The sequence below is a fragment of the Palaemon carinicauda genome, chromosome 4 (assembly GCF_036898095.1).
Source record: "Palaemon carinicauda isolate YSFRI2023 chromosome 4, ASM3689809v2, whole genome shotgun sequence".
Taxonomy (NCBI): Eukaryota; Metazoa; Arthropoda; class Malacostraca; order Decapoda; family Palaemonidae; genus Palaemon; species Palaemon carinicauda.
Genome location: NC_090728.1, coordinates 93470221 through 93494090, shown reverse-complemented (window position 1 = coordinate 93494090; position 23870 = coordinate 93470221). Strand labels below are relative to the sequence as shown.

The 23870-nt window shown below is 41.0% G+C and overlaps 1 protein-coding gene across 3 annotated transcripts in view; it reads left to right on the top strand.

The window, feature by feature from the left end:
• LOC137640064 (carbohydrate sulfotransferase 11-like) overlaps positions 1-23870 on the top strand; it is a 102464-nt gene that overhangs the window by 73020 nt on the left and 5574 nt on the right. For all 3 annotated transcript variants that reach the window (XM_068372492.1, XM_068372493.1, XM_068372494.1), the window contains exons 4-5: positions 4425-4553; positions 9696-10006. In XM_068372492.1, the coding sequence (XP_068228593.1) occupies positions 4425-4553; positions 9696-10006 (440 nt within the window). The remainder of the gene's footprint in view (positions 1-4424; positions 4554-9695; positions 10007-23870) is intronic.

Genomic DNA, 23870 nt, shown 5'->3' with positions numbered 1-23870 from the left:
ATAATTCATTAAAGCTAATTACCGGGAACGTCGTTCTACTGACTAAATAAGGCATATATGGCGAATGACAGCGTCCAAAATGGCGCCTCCGATGGACGGCTAAGCTCCGATAAACACATCTAAATTATGCTAATGTAACTGTGAGAAGGGAGCTAAAAATTATACACAGGAAAGATTAAATACTCAACTTTCCAAAGGCTGAAGATGCTGGAGAATGCATGATAAATCCCGAATATTAGTAACACAAACACCGAGAGCAAGCGGGAGATACACCGTGCTTAATTCGCTACTAACAAAGGAATGGGTCGCCATGTTGGGCGCTGTAGTAGTACGGGAAGGGGATCCACCGGGTAACCTTGATGACGGCTCCCCTTCATTTTCGCCACTCTTCCCCCTCAGAGCGAAAACTCTGTTCGGGGTGAAGATTGAAATGTGTCGTGTCAAGAAATACGTTCCCTGATATTATGCGATATCCTTAAGAAATTTCTTAAGGATACTTGTGCCAGGGGAGTTAGAATTCTGGAGACCTATGGTCAATTCTCTGGGAGTATCACTGTAGCTAAATATCCCTTGGAAAGCTGCCTAAAGGAACCTACCATCAGAACAACCTGGCTTGAGCCCACAAATACATTAATGTGTGGTCCTGTTGTCATGAAGATAGATTTAATGTATGAATTTGGGTTATATGGGATGGTGCTGTTGCCTGTGAGACCATTCAGCACCATTGCCAATCTGATGATAAAACTTTTAAAAGAGGTTAAGCAGCAATGTATAATAAAGATAAAGGATGACAGTTTTGGGTCAAGAGTGATAGAGGGAAAATGCTGCACTTTTTTTATGAGTTGGTATTGGAAGGGAACTCTGAGAAAGAATGCATAATGCCTGTTAATACATAAAAACAATTAGAATAGCGCCAACGTTATCCCTGCGTGTTGTAAGAGGCGACTAAAAGGGACGGGACGAGGGGGCTGGGAACCCCCTCTCCTGTATAAAAAATCCTATGAGGCATCAACAAAGATGTGGAGCTGGGGGGAGAGTGACTGCACCCCGCACTCTAGTTTTGGGGTGTCTGAATGTGCGTGGATGTAGTACGATAGAGAGTAAAATAAGTGAGATTGGAAGTATGTTTAGAAGTAGAAGGATGGATGTATTGGCCTTGTGTGAGACAAAGATGAAAGGAAAGGGTGAAGTGATGTTTGGTGAAATGTCTGGTAGAGTGTCTGGGATTGAAAGGGGAAGAGCGAGAGAGGGTGTGGCTTTATTGCTGAGTGAATGGATGACAGGTAAAGTAGTGGAATGGAAGGAGATATCATCTAGGTTAATGTGGGTAAGGGTTAGGTTGGGTAGGGAATGTTGGGTGTTTGTCAGTGCGTATGGGCCAGGTAGTGAGAAAAGTGAAGAAGAGCGGAATGAGTTCTGGAATGAATTAACTAGGTGTGTAGAAGGACTGGGTAGAAGGAATTATGTAGTTGTCATGGGTGACTTAAATGCTAGAGTGGGCGCTGGAGAGGTAGAAGGTGTCATTGGGAAGTATGGCGTACCAGGTGAAAATGAGAGTGGTGAGAGACTGGTAGATATGTGTGTTGAACAAGAGATGGTAATAAGTGCTAGCTTTTTTAAAAAGAAAGATAAAAATAAGTATACATGGGTAAGAGTGGCAAATGGAAGAGTAGTAGAAAGGGCATTAATGGATTGTGTGTTGATATCTAAAAGAATGTTTGGAAGATTGAAAGACGTGCACATGTTTAGGGGTATGGCTAACGGTATGTCTGATCATTTTTTGGTGGAAGGAAAATTAGTTGTAGCAAAAGAGTGGGGGAATAGAGTAGGTGGATGTAAAAGGGAGCTAGTGAGGGTTGAAGAGCTAATAAAACCGGGAGTAAAAGTAAATATCAGGAAAGGTTGAAAAAGGCATATGACACGGTGAGAGTAAGAGAAACTGGTAATTTAGAGGAGGAGTGGAAGTTAGTAAAAGAAAATTTTGTTGGGATTGCAAGTGATGTATGTGGCAAGAAGGTTGTTGGAGGCAGCATGAGGAAGGGCAGTGAATGGTGGAATGAAGGAGTGAAGGTAAAAGTGGAAGAGAAAAAGAGGGCTTTTGAAGAATGGCTGCAGAGTGATAGTATAGAGAAGTATGAAAAATATAGAGAGAAAAATGTGGAAGTAAAGCGCAAGGTACGTGAGGCAAAGAGGGCAGCTGACCTGAGGTGGGGTCAGGGATTGGGTCAGTCATATGAAGAGAATAAGAAGAAGTTTTGGAAAGAAGTGAAGAGAGTAAGGAAGGCTGGCGCAAGAATTAAAGAGACAGTGAAAGATGGAAATGGAAGGTTGTTGAAAGGAGAGGAGGCAAGGAAAAGGTGGGCGGAATATTTTGAAAGTTTCCTGAATGTTGAGGATAATAGGGAGGCAGATATAATTGCTGTTCCAGGTGTTGAGGTGCCAGTGATAGGAGATGAGAATGAGAGAGAGATTACAATAGAGGAAGTGAGGAGAGCACTAGATGAAACGAGAGTAGGAAAAGCATCTAGTATGGATGGTGTGAAAGCTGAGATGTTGAAGGAATGGGGTGTGACTGTACTTGAATGGTTGGTGAGATTGTTTAATGTGTTTTGTGTTGTCAATGGTACCAGTAGATTGGGTTTGTGCATGTATTGTACCACTATATAAGGGTAAGGGAGATGTGCATGAGTGTTGTAATTCAAGAGGTATTAGTTTGTTGAGTGTAGTTGGAAAAGTGTATGGTAGAGTAATGATTAATAGGATTAAGGATAAAACAGAGAATGCAATCTTGGAAGTACAGGGTGGTTTTAGAAGAGGTAGGGGTTGTATGAATCAGATTTTTACAGTTAGGCAGATATGCGAGAAATATTTAGCAAAAGGTAAGGAGGTGTATGTTGCCTTTATGGATCTGGAGAAAGCATATGATAGAGTTGATAGGGAAGCAATGTGGAATGTGATGAGGTTATATGGAGTTGGTGGAAGGTTGTGAAGGTTGTTGCAAGCAGTGAAAAGTTTCTACAAAGGTAGTAAAGCATGTGTTAGAATAGGAAATAAAGTGAGTGATTGGTTTCCGGTGAGAGAGGGGCTGAGACAGGGATGTGTGATGTCGCTGTGGTTGTTTAACTTGTATGTTGATGGAGTGGTGAGAGAGGTGAATGCTCGAGTGCTTGGACGAGGATTAAAACTGGTAGGCGAGAATGACCATGAATGGGAGGTAAATCAGTTGTTGTTTGCGGATGATACTGTACTGGTAGCAGACACAGAAGAGAAGCTTGACCGACTAGTGACAGAATTTGGAAGGGTGTGTGAGAGAAGGAAGTTGAGAGTTAATGTGGGTAAGAGTAAGGTTATGAGATGTACGAGAAGGGAAGGTGGTGCAGGGTTGAATGTCATGTTGAATGGAGAGTTACTTGAGGAGGTGGATCAGTTTAAGTACTTGGGGTCTGTTGTTGCAGCAAATGGTGGAGTGGAAGCAGATGTACGTCAGAGAGTGAATGAAGGTTGCAAAGTGTTGGGGGCAGTTAAGGGAGTAGTAAAAAATAGAAGGTTGGGCATGAATGTAAAGAGAGTTCTATATGAGAAAGTGATTGTACCAACTGTGATGTATGGATCGGAGTTGTGGGGAATGAAAGTGATGGAGAGACAGAAATTGAATGTGTTTGAGATGAAGTGTCTAAGGAGTATGGCTGGTGTATCTCGAGTAGATAGGGTTAGGAACGAAGTGGTGAGGGAGAGAACGGGTATAAGAAATGAGTTAGCGGCTAGAGTGGATATGAATGTGTTGAGGTGGTTTGGCCATGTTGAGAGAATGGAAAATGGTTGTCTGCTAAAGAAGGTGATGAATGCAAGAGTTGATGGGAGAAGAACAAGAGGAAGGCCAAGGTTTGGGTGGATGGATGGTGTGAAGAAAGCTCTGGGTGATAGGAGGATAGATGTGAGAGAGGCAAGAGAGCGTGCTAGAAATAGGAATGAATGGCGAGCGATTGTGACGCAGTTCCGGTAGGCCCTGCTGCTTCCTCCGGTGCCTTAGATGACCGCGGAGGTAGCAGCAGTAGGGTATTCAGCATTATGAAGCTTCATCTGTGGTGGATAATGTGGGAGGTTGGGCTGTGGCACCCTAGCAGTACCAGCTGAACTCGGTTGAGTCCCTGGTTAGGCTGAAGGAACGTAGAGAGTAGAGGTCCCCTTTTTTTTGTTTCATTTGTTGATGTTGGCTACCCCCCAAAATTGGGAGAAGTGCCTTTGGTATATGTATGTGTATGTATGTATAAAAACTTAGCTATAAGTCCTGGAACTTTTTTTCATTTTTTTACATGTTTAAATCTTACCAGACCCATGTTATTTGAATAACCATTAGCAGTACTAAGACAAAATTAAAAATGTCTTTCCAAGTGCGTAATTTTAATAATATTTTCTTTATGCAGGTGGCGTGCACCAACTGGAAAAGGATGATGTTAATTTTAACAGGGACAACTAATTTAACCCAACCTCTCTCAATTCCAGCTGATAGCGTTCATCGAAAAAATGTGTTCACTAAATTAAGTGATTTAGAGGTAGGTTCATTAGTGGCTAGCTATATTCTCTAGAGGGCATAGTTATGCTAAATTGATTAAGAAATTTATTATAATTGTGTATTGCATGAGTCAGGGCCGTTTGAAATACTCTCCTACGGCCAATATCAAAGTCTGTATAAATTATTTTATGAAAATCAATCTTATTGTCAAAATCTAGAACATGACTAACAACAATACTGTATTTGGAACCCTTTACTAGTTTCCCAAACACATCTTTTATCACAATTCTGTTATGGAATAACATAAAATCCTTTTTCTACTGTATTCCTATCCCCTTTGTGTTAATTTTTTGCTTAATGGTATTGCTGTACCTGAAAGTACTGTAATGTTAGTATTCCTGTTGTTACTCTCATCATTTCTTATGTATTAACAAGGTGGGAAGAGAATGGAAGAATTGATTTGCTAGTCAAATATCTCTCAAGTTTAGCTGAGGGCGAATACAAGTTTCCTTTTGCTTTGCTTAATGTCTTAGCAGTGACAAACTTAGGTTAACTTAATTTTAAAAATGTCAGGATTGTGATAAAATCATTTCATAAACTGGTAGAGGGTTTCATATATGCTTATGCATGCATGAAAACTAAAGATCTTTCTATAGGCCCCCAAAATAGTTCACCTAGCCATAATCTAGACCTTGACTAATAGAATTTATAGAATTGATTTTTATAACACATAAATAAGCTATAAAGATTTTGATATTGGCTGTAGGAGGGTTGTTGAAGGGGCCATGATTCCCACAATACAGTACACAATTTTGATAAATCTTTTTATCAGGAAGATGATGTTATCATTAATATGATTTTTAAAACTTTTTAAAGCTCATAAAGCTGCATATTTGTACGTGGATTCTCTGCTCTCTAATGCACAGGCTTATGGCATGGTTGCAACTGATCACAGCCATAATGCAGGCACCCGTAGTGAGCCACATTTGCAAGACATCTGCATTAACCATATGGAAAACCAGTCCCCTTGATAGTGGGGCACTTGTTGACCGAATGCCCCCCTTTTAGCAGCTTAAGAAATTGATATCTGTTTTAGGGTCAAGGTGAGGATGGCAGATTCATATTGGCCATGATGTGTTGTATCATGCTGACAGTATTTTTAAATTTTTTTCAGAAGCAGGTCTAATTAAAGCTATTCAACTTTTATAAGAACATCTTTACTTTTATTGTTTTAAATTGAATTTTTCTTAATTTATTTATAACAAATGATATTGGCATCAATGACCTTAGATGTCAGAATGCCAGAAAACTCAATCAATCAATCCCCCACCAAACCTATCAGACAGAATCGGTAAAATAGGCTGTGGTACAGTTACTGGCGACTAGCTATTTTACCGCTGAAATCCTTCCACTCGGCAATTACCTTAATCTTTTAATTTATTTTGTTAACTCCAACTCTTATATACTTGTGAATTAGTTTTCACTGTTCACTTTTGAAAAATTGTAAATTATTTCATTCTTTGGATAAGGTGTCCCAACATTAATCCTTTACTGCTTGTTAGTACTGTACACATATATCATAGATGCAATTTGATTATCAATTCATATTAAAATTTACAATTTTGAAATTGGTTAGTGTTAGACTTGCATGTTATAAAGAAATAATTTTGTAGAACAAATTTATCTAAAAGTGTTTATTATACTGTACTTGTTAGGTTTTAAATATACTTTTAAGTACGTACAAGTAGTCGTCGACTCACGACTTAGGCGATTTATGACTGTTCAACTTTGCGCCCATTTTTACGGTTATGATGTCAAAAGTCTGTTGGAAATAGTACACTAATAGGACAAATATGTCCTTAGAAATAATCTATTTTCTTTTACAAAATTGAACTAATCTCTCTTGGCAAGTTGGTATTTTCTTTTATTGATAATATACAGTGTTCACTTTAAACAAGAAATACATTAAGAAAAGTTTTAATATTTGTCAGGTTCATATTGTTTGTCTGGCGACGTTATATTTCAGGCAGAACGCGAGCTGGTAAAGTGAGCGATTTCCTTTCAATAGGGTACCAAGTAATATTAGTACAGTATTCCCATAATCAAAATGTCGAGTAACAATACAAAGTACTGTAGTTCATGGGTCTGCATTGATTGCTAGGAGTTTATTTAGCATAAATTTGACTGAAAGCTAGTTTTATTTGTTACTATTCTGATAGTAGATTGATATTTATCTAATGAAAGTACAATAATAGGACAAATATTTTCGTGGAAATTATATATTTTCTTTGACATAAAAATAAAATAATTTTGCGTGGTATGTTAGCATTTTCTTTTATATTTCTTGCAAGAAAACAGAAAGTGGTTTACGTATTTTGCAAGTCATTCTTTGTCATGACGTCATATTTTTGGCGGAAAGCGAGCTGACAAGCCAAGTGATTTCCTTTTGATGCATTACCGAGTAATCTTATTCCCATCATCGAAACATTGAGTAAAGATGCCAAGTGTTTCGGTGGTCTGCATTAGTTATTAAAGTGAACTGCTGTACTGACCATAAATTTAAGAAAAGAAGTACAGAACAGTAAGTAATTCTGGGGACATCATATTTCTGACAGAGGGCAAGCTGGCAAATAGAGGGATCTCCTTTCGTTGGGTTAACAAATGATATTAGTACTCCCATAATCGAAACATCCAAGTAATGATAACAAGAACTAAAAAGTTAGATAAAATACAGAGTTAGTGTGAGAGAGACTAGGATTTTGGATGTCTCAAAGACTAGTCCATCTGTGGAGACTCCATTTGCTCTTTGGTAGAGTGATTTAGTTTAACCTTTTAGAGTTCTTATGATCTTGTCTAAATATTCTTGAAATCGTTTACCGTGTTACTGTTTACTACATCTGCTAGAAGTCTATTCCAAGTATTTGCTATTTTGTATGTAAAGAAATTACTACGCTGAGTGGTGTTGTATCTTTTCAATTCCAGTTTGTATCAGTTACCTATGGACTGATTTATGCTAAGTGTGAATAGATTGTTGTAATTCACATTTAGTATTCCTTTAAGAATTTTTAATGCCTTTATTAATTGTCCCCCTAGTTGTCGAGTTTGTAGATCAAATAAGATTAAACATTCCATCCTCCATCTATATCCAAATTGCCTTAGTGTTGGAACTAGTTTGGTGACCCTAGTTTGTACTGCTTACAGTCTATCTATCCTCCTGAATACTTGGAGCCCAGAATTGGACTCTATATTGTAGATGGAGTCTTACTAGTGATGTGTACAGCTGGAGTACAGTGTCTCTGTTTCTGTATTTGAATTGCCTCTTTATATAGCCTATTAGTTTTTGTGCTTTCTTTTCAGCTTTTATGCTTTGTTTGATGAACTTCAAATTCTGCTGATAATAATACCAAGACCTTCCTCCTGGTCCACTCTTTCTATTTCATTACCCAGCAGTGAGTAATCTGATTGTGGGTTACTACAACCTCTGTGCATGACTTTCCATTTCCCACAGTTGAAAGGCATTTGCCATTTTCTGTATCATTCTAGCTTCATTAGCTCCTATCTTAAGGCTTCTACGTCTTCCAAGTCCGCAGCATTTATGCCTTGTTTAGTATTGTCGGCAAATTTGGCTATTCAACTAGTTAATACTAAATCTATGTCGTTACTGTAGATCAGCAATAGCAATGGACCAAGGACGGATCCTTGAGGTACTCCACCTGTAACAGCTGCCCACTCTGATGCTTCTCCATTCATTACAACTCTCTGTTTTCTGTTTGTTAGCCAATCTTCGATCCATTCAGCTAGCTCGTCAATGATGCCTAGTGCTCTAATTTTATCATTAATTTTTTGAGATTATATATAAATATATATACATGTACATATATATAAATATATAGACATACACAGTACTGTATATATATATATAGATAGATAGATAGATAGATAGATATAGATAGATAGATATAGATATAGATAGATATATAGATATAGATATATAGATATATATATATATATATATATATATATATATATATATATATATATATATATATATATATATATATATATATATATATATATATATATATATATATGATATAGATTGATAGATAGATAGATATAAACAGATAGATAAATATAGATAGAGATATGGATAGATATAGATAGATATCCTATAGCATATTGGTGGTAATGTAATAATAATGGTTATAAACAAACTGTATGAAAACTACTGTATATCCTTTAACATATTGGTGCTGATGTAATATTATGAAGATAATTTGAATAACCCAAGAAATATAAACGATACTAAATTTTTATTCGTATGTGCACATTTCTCAATAGCTAGCAGGTCCTTGAGATCAGATTATCCCAACCAAAAGGAAACAAAAGAAAAAGTCAGTAATTGTGGATTGTTAAAATACTCCTGAAATTGAGAAATAGAATACAAAAATGCTTCAATAAAGCACAATTAAATCCAATAATGGCTAAATAAATATGAAGATTTAATAATTCAATAAAAATTGGAAATACAGTATGAAGCATTAAATGAACTACCCGTACAGAGAGTGAGAGAAAAGAGAACGTATTCATATGATAACTAATAACAATGGCTATGAACGAGCAGTATGTAAACTGATATCCTATAATATATTGGTGCTGATGTAATACTGTATTCATTATGAAGATAATTTGATAAGTTAAGAAATTATCCAAACGAAACTCCTTGTTATTCCTGTGTGGATTCTCTCGATATGGTAGCGGGATCTTGGGATCACCTGATCATAACCAAACGTAAACAAAAAAAGTCGGTAATTGATTGTTAAAATGCTTCCAAATTGTTAAATAGAATACAAACATGCTTTGATAAAGCATATGATATCCTATGAACCAAGAAAATGAAATAATGATATACAGGAAGAAAATATTGATAAAATGACAATGATGATTACAGTATCATGACACAGCATAATAAATCTATGCAAAATTCACATTTTAAGTTCGACATACGTCCAGATGGAGTTACGACCCATTTCTCGGCCTCTATCTCAATCATAAGCCAACAACTACCTGTACTCTTAGGGCATGCAGTGTCCAGGAAAATTAGAATTGCATTCTGTTATGCTTGCTTTTTTACTTAATATGTGGTATGATAAGGTAAAATAATTATTTTCTTTTATTTCAGCCTGATGGTATCCGTCATAGGCTTCAAACTTACAGAAAATTCCTTTTTGTTCGTCATCCAATAGAAAGAGTTGTTTCAGCCTTTAGAAATAAATTTGAAAAGAATTATACTTCATCTGCTTACTTCAAGAAGCGTTTTGGGGTTAAAATTATCAAGAAATATCGTGTGGGCATTGAGCCAGAGGATGTACCAGAAACAGGTGATGGTGTAAAATTCTCAGAATTTATCTCATACTTAATGGATACAAAATCAGAATTTTTAAATGAACACTGGGCACCTGTATCAAATATGTGTCATCCATGTTTAGTCAGGTAAGCTACCATTATTTGTAGTTGATGCTCTGTCTTAGGTTGATAATTTTGAGGAAGTTATTTTTTAACTATAATTATATCATCCAAGGATTTAACTAATGGAACAAAAGTGATTCAACTTGGGTTAATTTCTTATCAAAAGTTTGATTTTGTTGCATATTATGTAGTGGGATACTAAAAGTATACTAATAAGACTTGATGGATTAAGTTAAAATTCGGTGGACCAGTGTTTGAAATTATTGGTTGATGATACCTTAATGACATTTCTTTTCTATTTTTTTCCCAAGATATCGATTGGATGAGCGAACAATGTTTATACAACCCCATTAATCATTTATAATTATGCCTATATATGTATCCTATTAATTCTCTCAGGTTTACATTCTTTTGTCTGACAGATGAAGTAATTCTAAACATACATTCATATTTTGGATTTGCAGTTATGTTTTGGTTAATAGCTTCTTTTGATGTAGACTTACTGAGGCAACAAGACTGAGATGAGATCCCTTGGAAGAAGCCCTTCGAGTTCTACTGCTATGGGCTTTAATCAAAGCAACTGCAAAGTGTATTAAAAGGTTTTTGTTTTATCCCAACCCTATTCCCACTAGCGTATTTTCTAGAATTGTTATTTGTTCTTACACAAATACAAACCCCTGTACTTTAATAGGAGTAGGATTTCAGCTTGACTGGAGGTAGGCCGTAGGAATTTTAATGTGTGTCAGGGATTATTGGCAGGTGGCGGGGGAAACCCTGTCCCCTCGCCAGTACATTGAAATGCCACTTTGACTTTAGCTGCCAAGATGTACAAACGTACTCTTTGTATTTGTACTTTGGCTATTTAATCTTTTTCTTATTTCTCTTTGGAATGAAAGTGTGTGATGATGGAGAAACCACTGGCAGACATGCTTTCCTGCTCTGGAGTTACCAGACTAAAGTGTGGCACCTTCATTAGAAGGGTTAATGTGGATCCCCATTTGTAATGCACCTCTTTCAAAGGGCATGATTGTTCTCAGTCTTCCTCCTGCAACAATTGCAGAATTTGGCTATCAGCACAGTGGATAGAATATGAAAAGAAACGGAAGAACCCTAAATGGGCTCAATCACTGTTTGGTTCAAAATTGAGGAAATCTGTCGTACCCCTTCATCCTCCTGGTAATCTGACTACAGACTCTCCATCAAGTAAACAAAGAATGATGACGAAGATAGTGATATTGTCTTTGGGAAAATAATAAAAGAATTGGCAAAAGTGGCCTCCACAGGTAAAGTAGCGGTATCTTGCACTTATCCACTTAATAGGCCACTAGAAATTCCTCAGGATGCTTAGGAAATTGCCTTGAGACAATGTGACCTCCTTAAGCACAGACGGTGCCTCATCGACTCGCAAATTACAACAAGCCCTGAGTAATAAGCAGGAAGCTTTTCTACCTGTTGAGCAGGCTTATTTTATACCTGATATAGAACCATCCTCCGTGTCGGTAGTCTCAGGACCGCTCACAACAGACGACAGTTGCCTCTTGCTTGAGGGTACATTTGAGCACACTATTCTATCTTATTTGAAGTTTTTATAGTTTACAGTATATGTAAAAGATTTATTTTAATGTTGTTGTTGTTCTTAAACTTCTCTTGTAGTTTATTTCCTTATCTCACTGTACTAATTTCCCTGTTGGAGCCCTTGGGCTTATAACATTCTGCTTTGTCAACTAGGGTTGTAGCTTAGTAAGTAATAATAATAGTAATAATAATAATTAGCCACAGGACCATAGACAACAGAGATACAGTACCAATGACGACAATTTTGAAGAGAAAGTAAACTCACACCCCTTCCTCAAATACAGGTAGTCGTCGACTTACAATCGAGATAGGGATGTAGAGACAAATCACTTAACTCGATCTGGACATAAGTTGAACTTAAAAGTGAAGTTTCTGTAGGAACGTTTGTATTGTAATTGTCTTGGTCGTATTTTACTGTATTAGTATTTTCTTACTGTGTATTATTATTTTTGTTGGTTCATTGAATATCATATACTTTATTAAAACATTTTTGTAATTGATTTTGGAAGCATTTTAACGATCAACAATTCTGACTTTTTTTTTTTTTTCTAAATTGGTTGTGATCAGCTGATCCCAAGGCCCCATTACTGTATCGAGAGAATGTGTACATATGAATAGCTAGGAGTATCGTTTATACTCTGTAATTTCTTAACTTATTCAAAAAATCTTGATGATGAATATTACATCAGTACTGTACCAATATGTTATGGGATATAGTTTTCATACAAATCTTTTATAGCCATTATTATTATTTATCATAGGAATACAATTCTCTCTTTCTGTGTGTGTATGGGTAGTTCATTTTTAAAATCTTCATACACGATTTAATTTTTAGTTCATTATTAAGTCTTGATATTTCATTAGACATTGTGTTTAATTGTGATTTATTAAAGCATACAGTAGGCCCCCGCCATACGACATTAATCCGTTCCGGAGTTGGTATCGTATGGTGAAAATGTTGTATGGCGGGCAATAGAATAGCTAATGCGTGCAAAACCCCAGGTAAAAACATTAAAAATTAGTAACAAAATAGTATAGTAAGCACTGTACTACAGTATACTTATATATAATATACATGTACTGTACAGTATATAATTGAATATAGTAACATTACAGGATTAAAAAGAAATATATACAAATACTGTACAGTACTGTAAAGGAAAAATTAAATTTTATTTACATTTGGAGTGACGTGACTTGAGCTGGTAGTGGGTGGAGGCAGAGGGGGGAGGAGACGGTAGATATAAAAACGTATCAATGCTAATCATGTTATGTACACTTAATAATAAATTTATTCTTACTATTAAACACTTAAAATTAAAAATACTTTTTTTTATTTTTGTCTTTTGAAATTTTTTTTTATGATTTTTTTTTTCAGAACTTAAAAAATTACTCTCTTTTTTTAGCTTTTTTGATAGAATCATCATTATCATCTTTGCTTTCTGACACTTCTCTTTTGGAGAAATATCTATCCAAAGAAGCCTGTTTCTGACGATTCATCAACATATTTCTAATAGACTCATACACTTGTCATTAACACTCTCCATAAGACGACTTGTGTGAAGTTTTTCTGGGTGTTTATTTTCAATGAAACTCGTAAGGTTTTCATACCAACCGATAGCTTCCCTTATTTCTGCCGATGTTGTTTCTTCAGTCTCCCCCCCGTCCTCGCCACCATTAGAGCTGTGCTCTTTTTGAATGATGGACAACTGCATTGACTCCAACTCCTTCACGTCTTCAGTCGTAAGCTCCTCCCTGTGCTCCTCGATAAGGTTTTGGACGTCAGCCTCATCGACAACAAGCCCCATGGCCCTCCCGATTGAAATTATTTCCTCAACATCACCCTCAGGGGCAGGATCATCAACGGCGTCGTCTTCGGTTGAGGGATTGAAACCTTCGAAGTCTCGTTCTGCCACAACAGCTGGCCACAGTTTCTTTCATGAGGAGTTCAAGGTGCGCCGTGAAACCTCATTCCAAGCTTTGTCGATCATCTTCAGGCACTGATCGATGTCAAAATGCCCCTTTCAAAATTCACGGAGAGCGAGTTGAGTGCTTTCAGTCACTTCGAAGCATCTTTTGAACAGATGCTTCGTGTAAAGCTTCTTAAAGTTGGCAATCACTTGTTGGTCCATAGGCTGGAGGAGAGGGGTGGTGTTCGGTGGCAGATAGAGAACTTGATGAAGGAGAAGTCAGGATGAATGATGTCCTAGAGGCCAGGAGGGTGAGCAGGGGCATTGGCCAGTACCAGGAGACATTTGAGACGAAGATTGTTCTCTTCTAAAAAGTTCTTGACAGCAGGACCGAAGCAGACGTTTACCCACTCAATAAATATGGTCCTCGTGACCCAGGCCTTGGCATTAGACTTCCAAAATACCGAGAGCCTCTCCTTCGTGATATTTTGTGCCTTGAAGGCACGAGGATTCTCTGAGTGGTATACCAGTAGGGGCTTTTAAGTCCCCACTGGCATTTGCACAAAATGCGAGGGTAAGTCTGTCCTTCAGTTTATGGCCAGGAAGTTTCCTTTCTTCAGCTGTGATATATGTACGGCGGGGCATTTTCTTCTAGAAAAGGCCAGTTTCAGCACAGTTAAACACTTGCTGAGGAATGTAGCCTTCTCTAGAAATTACTTTCTCAAACTTCTTGAGGAATTCTTCTGCTGCTTTCTTGTCAGAACTGGCCGCCTCTCCATGCCTGACGACTGAGTGAATACTAGTCCTCTTCCTAAAACGATCAAACCACCCATGAGAAGCCTTGAACTCTTGGGGGGCTTGCTGCGAAATTACCGATTGCGTGAGTGTATCACCAGCGATTTCCTCCTCTTTAATCCATAGGAGAAGGAGTCTGTCCATCTCGTCGTTGATTGAGGTCCTTCCACTGGCAAGGACAGTCATGCCTTTAGAAGACTTACTTGCTTTAATGGCTTCCTTATTCTTGATAATTGTACCAATCGTAGACTGGTTATGGCCATATATACTAGCGAGGGTAACTATGCGCATGCCTTCTTCATATTTCTTTATGATCTCCAGCTTCGTTTCCATAGTAATCATCATCTTACTTCTCCCTTTAACATCACTAGCAATCTTGGAACCCATGGCTAACAAATTAAAGTTATAATTAAGCACTAAAATGCACAAAAAATAGGATATCGCAAGCACTCACACGAGATTGTCTTTTCGAAACGCACACGAGATTCTGAACTGAGCGCGGGTATAACAAAGAGAGAGAGAGAGAGGCAGTATCTCTCTCAGGCATTGTGGGAGGGATTTCAGCCAATAGCGTATCGGCATCTTAGTGACGCCGTGACGCCGACCAATAGCAGACCAGCTTCTTAGTGACGTATGCAGTGACGTATGAGCTTGGTGGTAAGCTAGTGACTCGCACAGTCGTACGCGTAAAAACCGCCAAGTTTGAGTTTTGGAATTCGATGCCGTAAGGTGGGGAAAATGTCGTAACGAGGGGACGAAAAAACATCGTATTCCACACCTTAACGTGAAAAATACGTAAGCTGGGGTCGCCGTACCCCGGGGGTGTACTGTATTTGTATTCTATTTTTCAGTTTTGGAGGCATTTCAATAATCAACAATTGCTTTTCGTTTTATGTTTGATAGTTATCAGCTGATCTCAAGGTCACGCTACTAAATTGCAATTATGCGCACATACGAATAACGAGTACTGTATTGTTTGTATAATTTCCTACGTTATTCAAAATATCTTAATAATGAATATTATATCATCCTGAATATGTTATAGGATATCATAGTTTTCATCAGTTTGTTTATAGTCTTTATTATTAGTTATCATAGGAATATGTTCTCTCTCTCTATGTACAGTATTTTTCTTTAAACATTAGAAATATTTGGTATCATATTACTGTTTCTTTAATGAGAATACTGTACTATTATTACTTGATAAAGTATTGAACGGAAATCACTCGATTTGGCACTCGCCTTTCGCCAGAAATATGACGTCACCAGACATACAGCAATTCTTTTCATAAGTTTACGGTAAATAGTACTGTAGGATATTCATAACTAATACAGACCACTGAAAGTATTTGGCATCGTTACTCTATTTTTTGCCAATGAGAATCAGATTACTTGGTAATAAATTAATAGGAAATCACTCAATTTGACTCTTCTTCTGCCAGAAATATGACGTCACCAAACGTGTGATGAAAGAATCACTTGCAAAATATGTAAAACCAAGCTTTTTTTTCTTACAAGAAATAAAACTTACCTAGCAGAAGTATTTCATTTTGATTATTTAAAAGAAAATATATTACTTTTAAGAAAATATTTGTCCTTATTATATAGTTTCATTAGATAAGTGTCGATCTACTGTCAGAGATGAAACATATGAAAATGAAACCACGTAAAATACAAGATTCTATCCTAGTTTTAGAGTTAAATTTGCACTAAGTAGTATTTATAACAACCGATACAGACCCATGAAATACTTTGTATTGTTACCTGATACTGTATTTCAATTATGGGAATATTAATATTAATCATAATAGCCTATTAAAAGGGAATCACTCGACTTGCCCACTCATTTTCTGTGACTCTGCCAGAAGTATGTCACCAGACAAATTATATGAACTCAACAGATATTAAAAGCTTTTTTAATATATTCTATTATTTAAAATGGATACTGTATAGTAGCAATAAAAAAATACCAACTTACCAAGATAAATCTGTTAATTTTTATACAAGGAAATGGATTATTTCCAAGGTAAATATTTGCTTGTAACCCGGCCATGGAGGTGGCTTCCATGACACCTGATTCAAATGAGGAAAAATTGTGCTCTTGGTCTCTAATCTCTCTACCAAGGTACCAGGAGTCAGTGATGGGATAGCCACATCTTGTGGTTATGGAGAAGGATTCGATCCCTCGGGAACGTAGAACCTCTGATGAGCAAGCGCTGGAGGTATTCTAAAGGACCTACATGATTTTAGTTTTCTTAGGCCTCTAAGGTGATGTTAATGCTGTTAATCACTTCTTTGGCCAGTTCAACCAGGAAAGCTCTAAGTATCTATAAGTGGCAGTTTTGCCTTCTTTCACCAGGTCTTGCAATGCTTCCCCATGTTCCCTTGACTTTCAAAAGAACCGATTGTGCACAAAGGTGATATTCCAAAGGTGGAACAGTGCTTATGCTCGGGAGTGCGCTTCTTTCTAGAGAAGTGCATGCCCAGATAAGCGCCGGTCATGAAGAGAGTCTATCATATGAAGCTGGCATATCATAGCTTGCATATTATATGAAGGGCAGCTATCCAATGAGTGTGTTTCTATGCTGGAGAGCCCACATCTTGGCATGCACTTGAGCGAGCATGGGAATGTGCGTACATTGGAGCGTGAGTTACGAGGAGATGATTCCTCCCTTGCCAGAGTTTGCATATTTGAAGAAGCGAGTAGGTGTGCTAAGGGGAGAGTGAGATTGCTGCTTGTATTCTTGAAAACACAGTGAAAGCATGAACGTGATAACCACACGTGTATAGGTGATTGCGATGAGTGCAGCTGTTTAGATGCACGCAAGCATGATAAGCTCTTCCTTGATGGTGAGTGTGATAAGAGTGAGTGTGTTTCCAATGATTACTGTATTGAATTCCATCCAGTGTGAACGATTGACTTCGTAGTGTGCTCTGGAAATCTTGCAATATTTTCTTCCATATTCCTTGAGGATACAGGTGAATTCTCCAACAATGGAGTAGTCTAATAGACTGGACTACAAGTAGTCGTCGACTTACGACTGTTCGACTTTTACGACCACTTTTTTCACCGTGATGACATCACAAGTCCTCAAGATAGAATTTTTAAAACCCATTTTCAGGATAAATTTCCCTGTCATCACGAAACGAAGGTCAGGCAAAAGTCCTATGCAGTTTGGAGATGTCCTAAGTCAACTTATTAAGTGGTATGAATGTCAAAGTCTGCCCTTAAAAAACGGCATTAGCTGCCCAACCCCCTAAGAAGACTTTAGCCCCCGAAAATAATGAAGTTCCACTTGTGGTGGAAGAGAAATCCATACTTGGTCTCCTCATGATCAAACCCTTTGTCAGCCGTCTGTGTGATGATCACCGCGGGAGTGGAAACCTTTTGCAATTCCATTGTGGGATTATGTCTTTCATGTCACCAGAGAACCAGATTATTAGTTGCGATTTTTATCCTTATACAGTACTCTGTCCACACGTAGAGATCTTTTAATGCCGAGATTTTCCCACAAGCCGAGACTGGCCTACAACACAAGATTCAACCATGTACATGTTGAGACCTTCCAACATCATGCGATAGGAAATCAGAACAGGCGACTTCTCGGAACCGCTCGGCGTTCCTATGAGCACCAAGATACAATACTGTACTGCGTCACACAAAGCACCACTTGATGCCACACTCCCATTCACCTTTCAGAGACTACGATACCTAGTGCTTCATAAGCCTCGGAGGGAATGAGAGCTAGGGGTAGTCAAGTCTTCAAAGGGGAGCCAGTCACCATTTGATAATCTATTCTTACTCTGCAGAGTATTGCTCCAGTTCCATTCTCAATCCAGTCTACGAATACTACTAGTGTAAGGAGGTTTCTAGTGGTACGTGTCCCTCCCCTTTGAAGGGGAAGTCCAAGAACAGCTTTGACCCTATGGTAGTCAACTCTAGCCCTCTGCTGGCACAAGCAAGATCCTTGCTCTCATTCATGTGTTTGATTAACCTTTGGGAGGCCAACCCAGCACCGATTGAGTTAATGATGACCTCCATTGATCAGTGTGCCCAAGAATCTAAAACATCTCTCTGAGTTACTATGGTTGGTTCTTTCTCACTGACCTTTAGATCGGGTTAAATCTCAAGATCTAAGGTCCGAGGAATTATTAATGCTCCAGCTATTTGAGCAATATCCTGCCCTCCATGCTCTTTTGACAATGAAGGTTTTAAATGCCAGAGGCGGCAAACCCACCTATGCCATTGATCCAAAAGTAGCAGCATTGACAGCAGGGACTCCGGTGGAAGGACTATCATGATGGCACATTGTTCTTGGCCCTTAGGTGTGCTACTATGGCATGGATAGACTAGTTACACAAGCTTTGCTCCACTCAGGATTTGGTAAACTCTGAGATGCCTAAGTATACACTCTTACTCCTCTCAGGTGTGAAAGCATTGACCTGTTTTGTTTTGGCCTACCATTCTGCTTACCAGTGGCCCAACTGGGTCCTTAAGGGGAAGGAAAATGCAGTCGTCTCTTGCTTTGTCAGACAAATGGGGCAAGAATAAGCACTTTGCCTGAGAAAATACCCCAGTGCTGGAGTCTATGGTCCTCATCCTGCTGATGGAAGTGGAGTTTATGATGGAGAAATGGAGGAAGGTGAGCCATTACTCCTTGATCCAACATGCAGTTACCTTTAAGATCTTACGCCCCTTGAAGGTAGCGAGAAAGAGAAAGCTTCAAAACCCCTCGCACCAATGAAGTTTGCGCTAAAGATGGGTCCAGCTACCTCCAACTGTTTCCTTCTCAAAAGATAGGCGGGGAAACTGCTCCACCATTTTGCCCCCAACCTGGCCAGTCTAAAGAGGCTGGTAGAGCAAAAAGGGAGACACTAAAATCTATTTCCCTCTCCCAGCTGCCACTTGTGGGGAGATGCCTGTCAAGCCATTGGGCAGCATGTTAATGACCAGGGGCAAGGAGCTGGGTTGTGGAAATTATTTGGAATAAATTCTGCGTACCTTTCACCAACTCTTGATTTTCTCACATATTGAATACCATTGACATTCCAATCTCCCCACTCTACAAGATTGCAGAAAGCTTTGGCCCTAGGAGCAGAGGTAAAAGTGATTGGAGAAGGACGCACTTGAAGTCATCCAAGATGGTTCTCCAGACTTTCACAGTCCACTTTTCTTGGTGAAGACCACCTCATGCTTGCTATGGACCTTAAGGATTCGTACTTTCATATACCAATCCGTTGCTCTTACAGAAAGTATCACCGCTTCTCCCATGAGAGAATAGTGGACCAGTTCAAAGACTTCTGCTTCAGACTACTACCTCCCAAGTATTCACACTTGGTCTGCTGTTGGGCCCACTTGAACGGGATTCTGGCTTGACAGTGGAAATGTCTTCTGGGAAATCTTACATTTGTGGATAAGCTCCTTCCGCACAGATACCTAGATTTGATATCACTCTAAGGGTGTTTGAAGCAACACTGGTCAGCAGCCAGTGATCGTACCCCAATCAGGTTACAGTGAAACCAAAAGCATGGGACAATATAACTTGGTGGCTGAATGACAAAAATTTTATCAGGGAAGCTCCTCAACTTACCTTCAAAGGAAGGAACCAGACTGCCTTGGGGATGTAGTCCATGGAAGAAAAGCACTTGCATGTCAACCTGCAGGAAATGCAAGCAGTGCTACTAGCACCGTGTTTTCCTATCGAGTTTGATAGAACATCCGGTAGCAATGATGGACGACAAAACTACTGTTGTGGCTTACATCAGCAAACAAATGTGCACAATTTTACAGTCCCTTTGCTTGTTGGTAAAGCAGGTTTATGCCTGTGCAGCCAACTATGTGATAAAGCAGTCAGCAAGGTACATTCCAAATAAGAGGAATATTTTAACAAAAGAGCTTAACCAGCTTGGGCACGGTGTAGGGTTTAAATGGTCCCAACATCTTTGTGCAGCAGACAGGCTTCTTGCTCTTCAGGGATCACCTTCAGGGATCACCATCAGTCCTCTCATTCGCCTCTTGATTGAACATGAAATTAACATTATACTGCTCCCCAGTTTGACATCCATCAGAAGGGTTTGAAGACGCCTCACAACACCCCCTAGGAACCAGGACGCACAAGCCTTTCCATTCAATTGCCTGATTCACAGATTACATATCAGACTCTTGATGAAATTGGTCATCAGGATATCCCCGGTGGATCCCCAGTGGCCACATGGTATCCAGATCTACTAACTCTTCTATTCTATAATTGGTGTTGCAGAAGTGATACTAATTTGGTTGGAGCCTTTCTGCTCTATGCAGTGTATATTCCTCATCTTATCTTTGTGGAGAAAAGCTTCTCTCAGTCTCTTCAGAAAAAGACTAGCACTACGAAGCTACCTAAAGAAAACTCCGAGTTCCATGTGAAGGACGAAAGAGAAAAGGTCTAGATATAGTTATCTGGCTTCAACAGATGATCAGACGTGCTTATCCAGTAAAGAGATGGAAGGCCCAACCCAGGCTCAAGTGCACAAAGCCAAGAGATACTGGATCTACCCCAACTTTCACGAAAAACCCATCTGTAATGTCTTGAAGGTATGTCCATGGATACTTTTACCCTTAATTGTGAGTTGTTCCGTAACCGAAATACAAACCACGCTATTTAAATAGGGTATTACTTTCGGCGTAGCTGAAATGACGAGCCATTAGATTTTTAACGAGGGTTTGCTACCCCCTCGCTAGTTAGCGAGGGGGTAGGGGAGCGGTAGCTAGCTACCCCTCCCCACCTCACACACCGGTGAATAGTTCACTTTACTTTAGGCTCGGGTGATGAACAGACGTGTCTGCTCCCACCCTCGCTTATTGACAGCCTTAATTTTTTTTGCTTTTTCTTACAGTTTGTGTGTTTGGAAGTTGGCTTCTATTATGCGGAATTGCCCCGGATTACATGACCGCCCTTGTGGTACATATATGTCGGCGGTCGAAACGGACCCTCACACCTTATGTCCGTTCTGCAGGGGCCAACGGTGTGATAAGGATAAAGTGTGTAGTGAGTGGTCTACCTCCCAGTGGGAAAGGTTTTCCCAGTGCCGAAAGAAGAAGTCCAAGCGGGATCTTTCTCCTTCAAGGATTTCTTTGAAGAAGGAAATTTCTAAGGACTCTTCTTTCATAGCCCGAACCTCCTCCGAAGCTCCCACTCGATCGGTTTCTCCTGAGAGCCCGTCGAGTGGAAGCGTAGGCTGTACTTGTGTTGACCGACCTCGGGGTTCGGGAGAGGGAGTTGCCTCCCATAGCGAGGCAGCTCCTCCTCCTCCTCCTCCGGGGGAGGATTTATCTATGAATGTTGCTAATGATGATTTGTTGCAGCTTTGGGCTTCCTTGGGGTCCTCCAGGGAAGCCCTGTTTGACCTCATCCAGTTGGGAGCAGCTGTCAAATAGTCGCCGGTGATAGCGGAGGTTGACCCTCTGTCTATCGTCGACGTTGTTGTGGCAGAGGCTTCCGGCGAGTTGGGTCAAACCTCTGCCTTGGGTGCTGATGTTGCTGAAGGCTTGGTTCCCCCCTCCGAACATCCTTCGAGAGAGGAACCAAGTCCAACGGTGTCTCCTGCAGGTGATTCTCCCCCTCGGGGGAGTTCACTAACAGAGACTCCTCTTCGGAGGACTGACGATGGTTTGCCTGCTGCCTCTAGAGGACGTATCCGACGTAAGGCTCATCCTCCTCTTTGCCGCAGAGCCCTTCCTTCTCCTCACAAGGGAGTTAGGAGGCGCCTCTTCGCTTCCTCGCCCTCGCAGTCCCTCGCAGAGAATCCTACTCGCCGTGCAGTGACTGTTGCAGCTGCATCCCTGGACCTCTCTGCAGATCGATCACGATCTCCTGCGCCTGCCAGACCTGATGACCTTCCTTCTCCGTTCCTGGCTGCTAACGCGCTGTGGGTGCCCACGCACCCTGTTTTCCAACGGGCATCAGTCTCTTCGGGGCAAAAGGGGCTTTCTCACATTGTGAGCAAGTCCCTAAAGAGCCAGGTATCACCTGTGCGCCCATGCTCTCCTGCGCGCAAGCGCTCTCCTGTTCCTGCTGTTCCTGAGACCACGTTCCAGCCAGGAACAACGCGCCAGCGATCTCCTGCTGCAAAGTCAAAGCGCCAGCGCTCTCCTGCTCGTCAGTGCTCACCTGCGCGCCAGCGCTCACCTGTACGCCAGCGATCTCCCCCTCACCAGCGCACAGCTGCACGTCCTGATCCTGATACGCGCCTTGTGCGCCCACGATCTCCTGCGCGCCCACGATCTCCAGCTCGCCAGCGCTCCTCACCTGCGCGCCATCGCTTGCCTACACGCCCACGATCTCCAGATCTGGGCGCAGGAGGGAAGTCTCACCTTTCGCCTTCTCGCCACCGATCTCCTGCGCACCCTCGGACCTCGCCCTCTCGTCAGCCCTCGCCTGCGCACCATCGCGCGCACATGTTTCAGCCCCTACTGTGCGCCCTTCTAGAGGCCTCAGAGTTCCTGTGCGCCCACATGCAGTCACCTTCACGCGCTACTACGCCTGCTGGTCCTTCTGCGCGCCCTCTGCCTTCGCCAGATCGCGCACCTGCGCGCCATCGATCTCCTGCGCGCCCGCGCGCACCTTCTCCTGCGCGCCATCAATCCCCAGCACACCCACGGGCCCATTAGCCTGTTCATTATAGATCGCCTGCGCGCCCGCGCACACCCTCACTTGTGCGCAGTCGCTCACCTGTGTGCCATCGCTCGCCTGTGTGCCATCGCTCACCTGTGTGCCATCGCTCGCCTGTGCGCCATCGCTCTCCTGTGCGCCATCGCTCGCCTGTGCGCCATCGCTCGCCTGTGCGCCATCGCTCTCCTGTGCGCCAGCACTCGCTTACGCGCCCTCGCTCCCATGCGCCCCCTCGCCTGCGCCTTCATCTCCGCGCGCCCGTGCGCACGCACACATGCGCGAACCTGGGATTACTCCTTCGTGCGAGCCCCAGCGCGAATCCCACCGGGTTTCGCAGCGAGAGCCCCCGAGCAAGGATTCAGGATCAAGAGCAATTAGGTCATCTTCTTCACGTTCCCCCCCCCCAAGCGCAGAGCAGCGCGCTCGCAGGAGGAGGGGAGGAGGTCTTCAGATAGGTCCAGGCATCAATCTTCTTCCCTTTCATTTCAGGCAGGCCCCGTTGTAGTATCTACTCCAAAGGATCGCCCGATCCCCTTCCCTCCAGAGAGGGTCTTTGACACTGCGTCTGTCAGTAAGCAGCCATGGTTCGAGTCCCTTATTAGAGCTGTCATCCAGGCTGTCAAGCCGGCTTTCTCTGAGTTGGGCCTCAAACCAAGGGCAGCTCCGACCCCACTGAAGGGAAAGAGGAGTAGAGATCGTGGTGACTTCTCCCAGGGTCATGCTGGCTCCTAAGAAATCCATAGAGAAGGCTCCTTCCCCCCCTCAGACTTTCTCTCCAGCTCCTGTGGACGAGGATTTCCCGTCCTCAGGGGAGTCTACCAAGGTGAGGACTTCTCCCATCGCAGCAGTGGGAGAAACCCCACCTCGAGCAGGAGGATCGTCCCTTGTTGGGGCAGAGAAGAGCCCTCAGACTTCTTTATTGGTGTCCTGTATCCCTCCTAGGAGGAAACCGAAGGA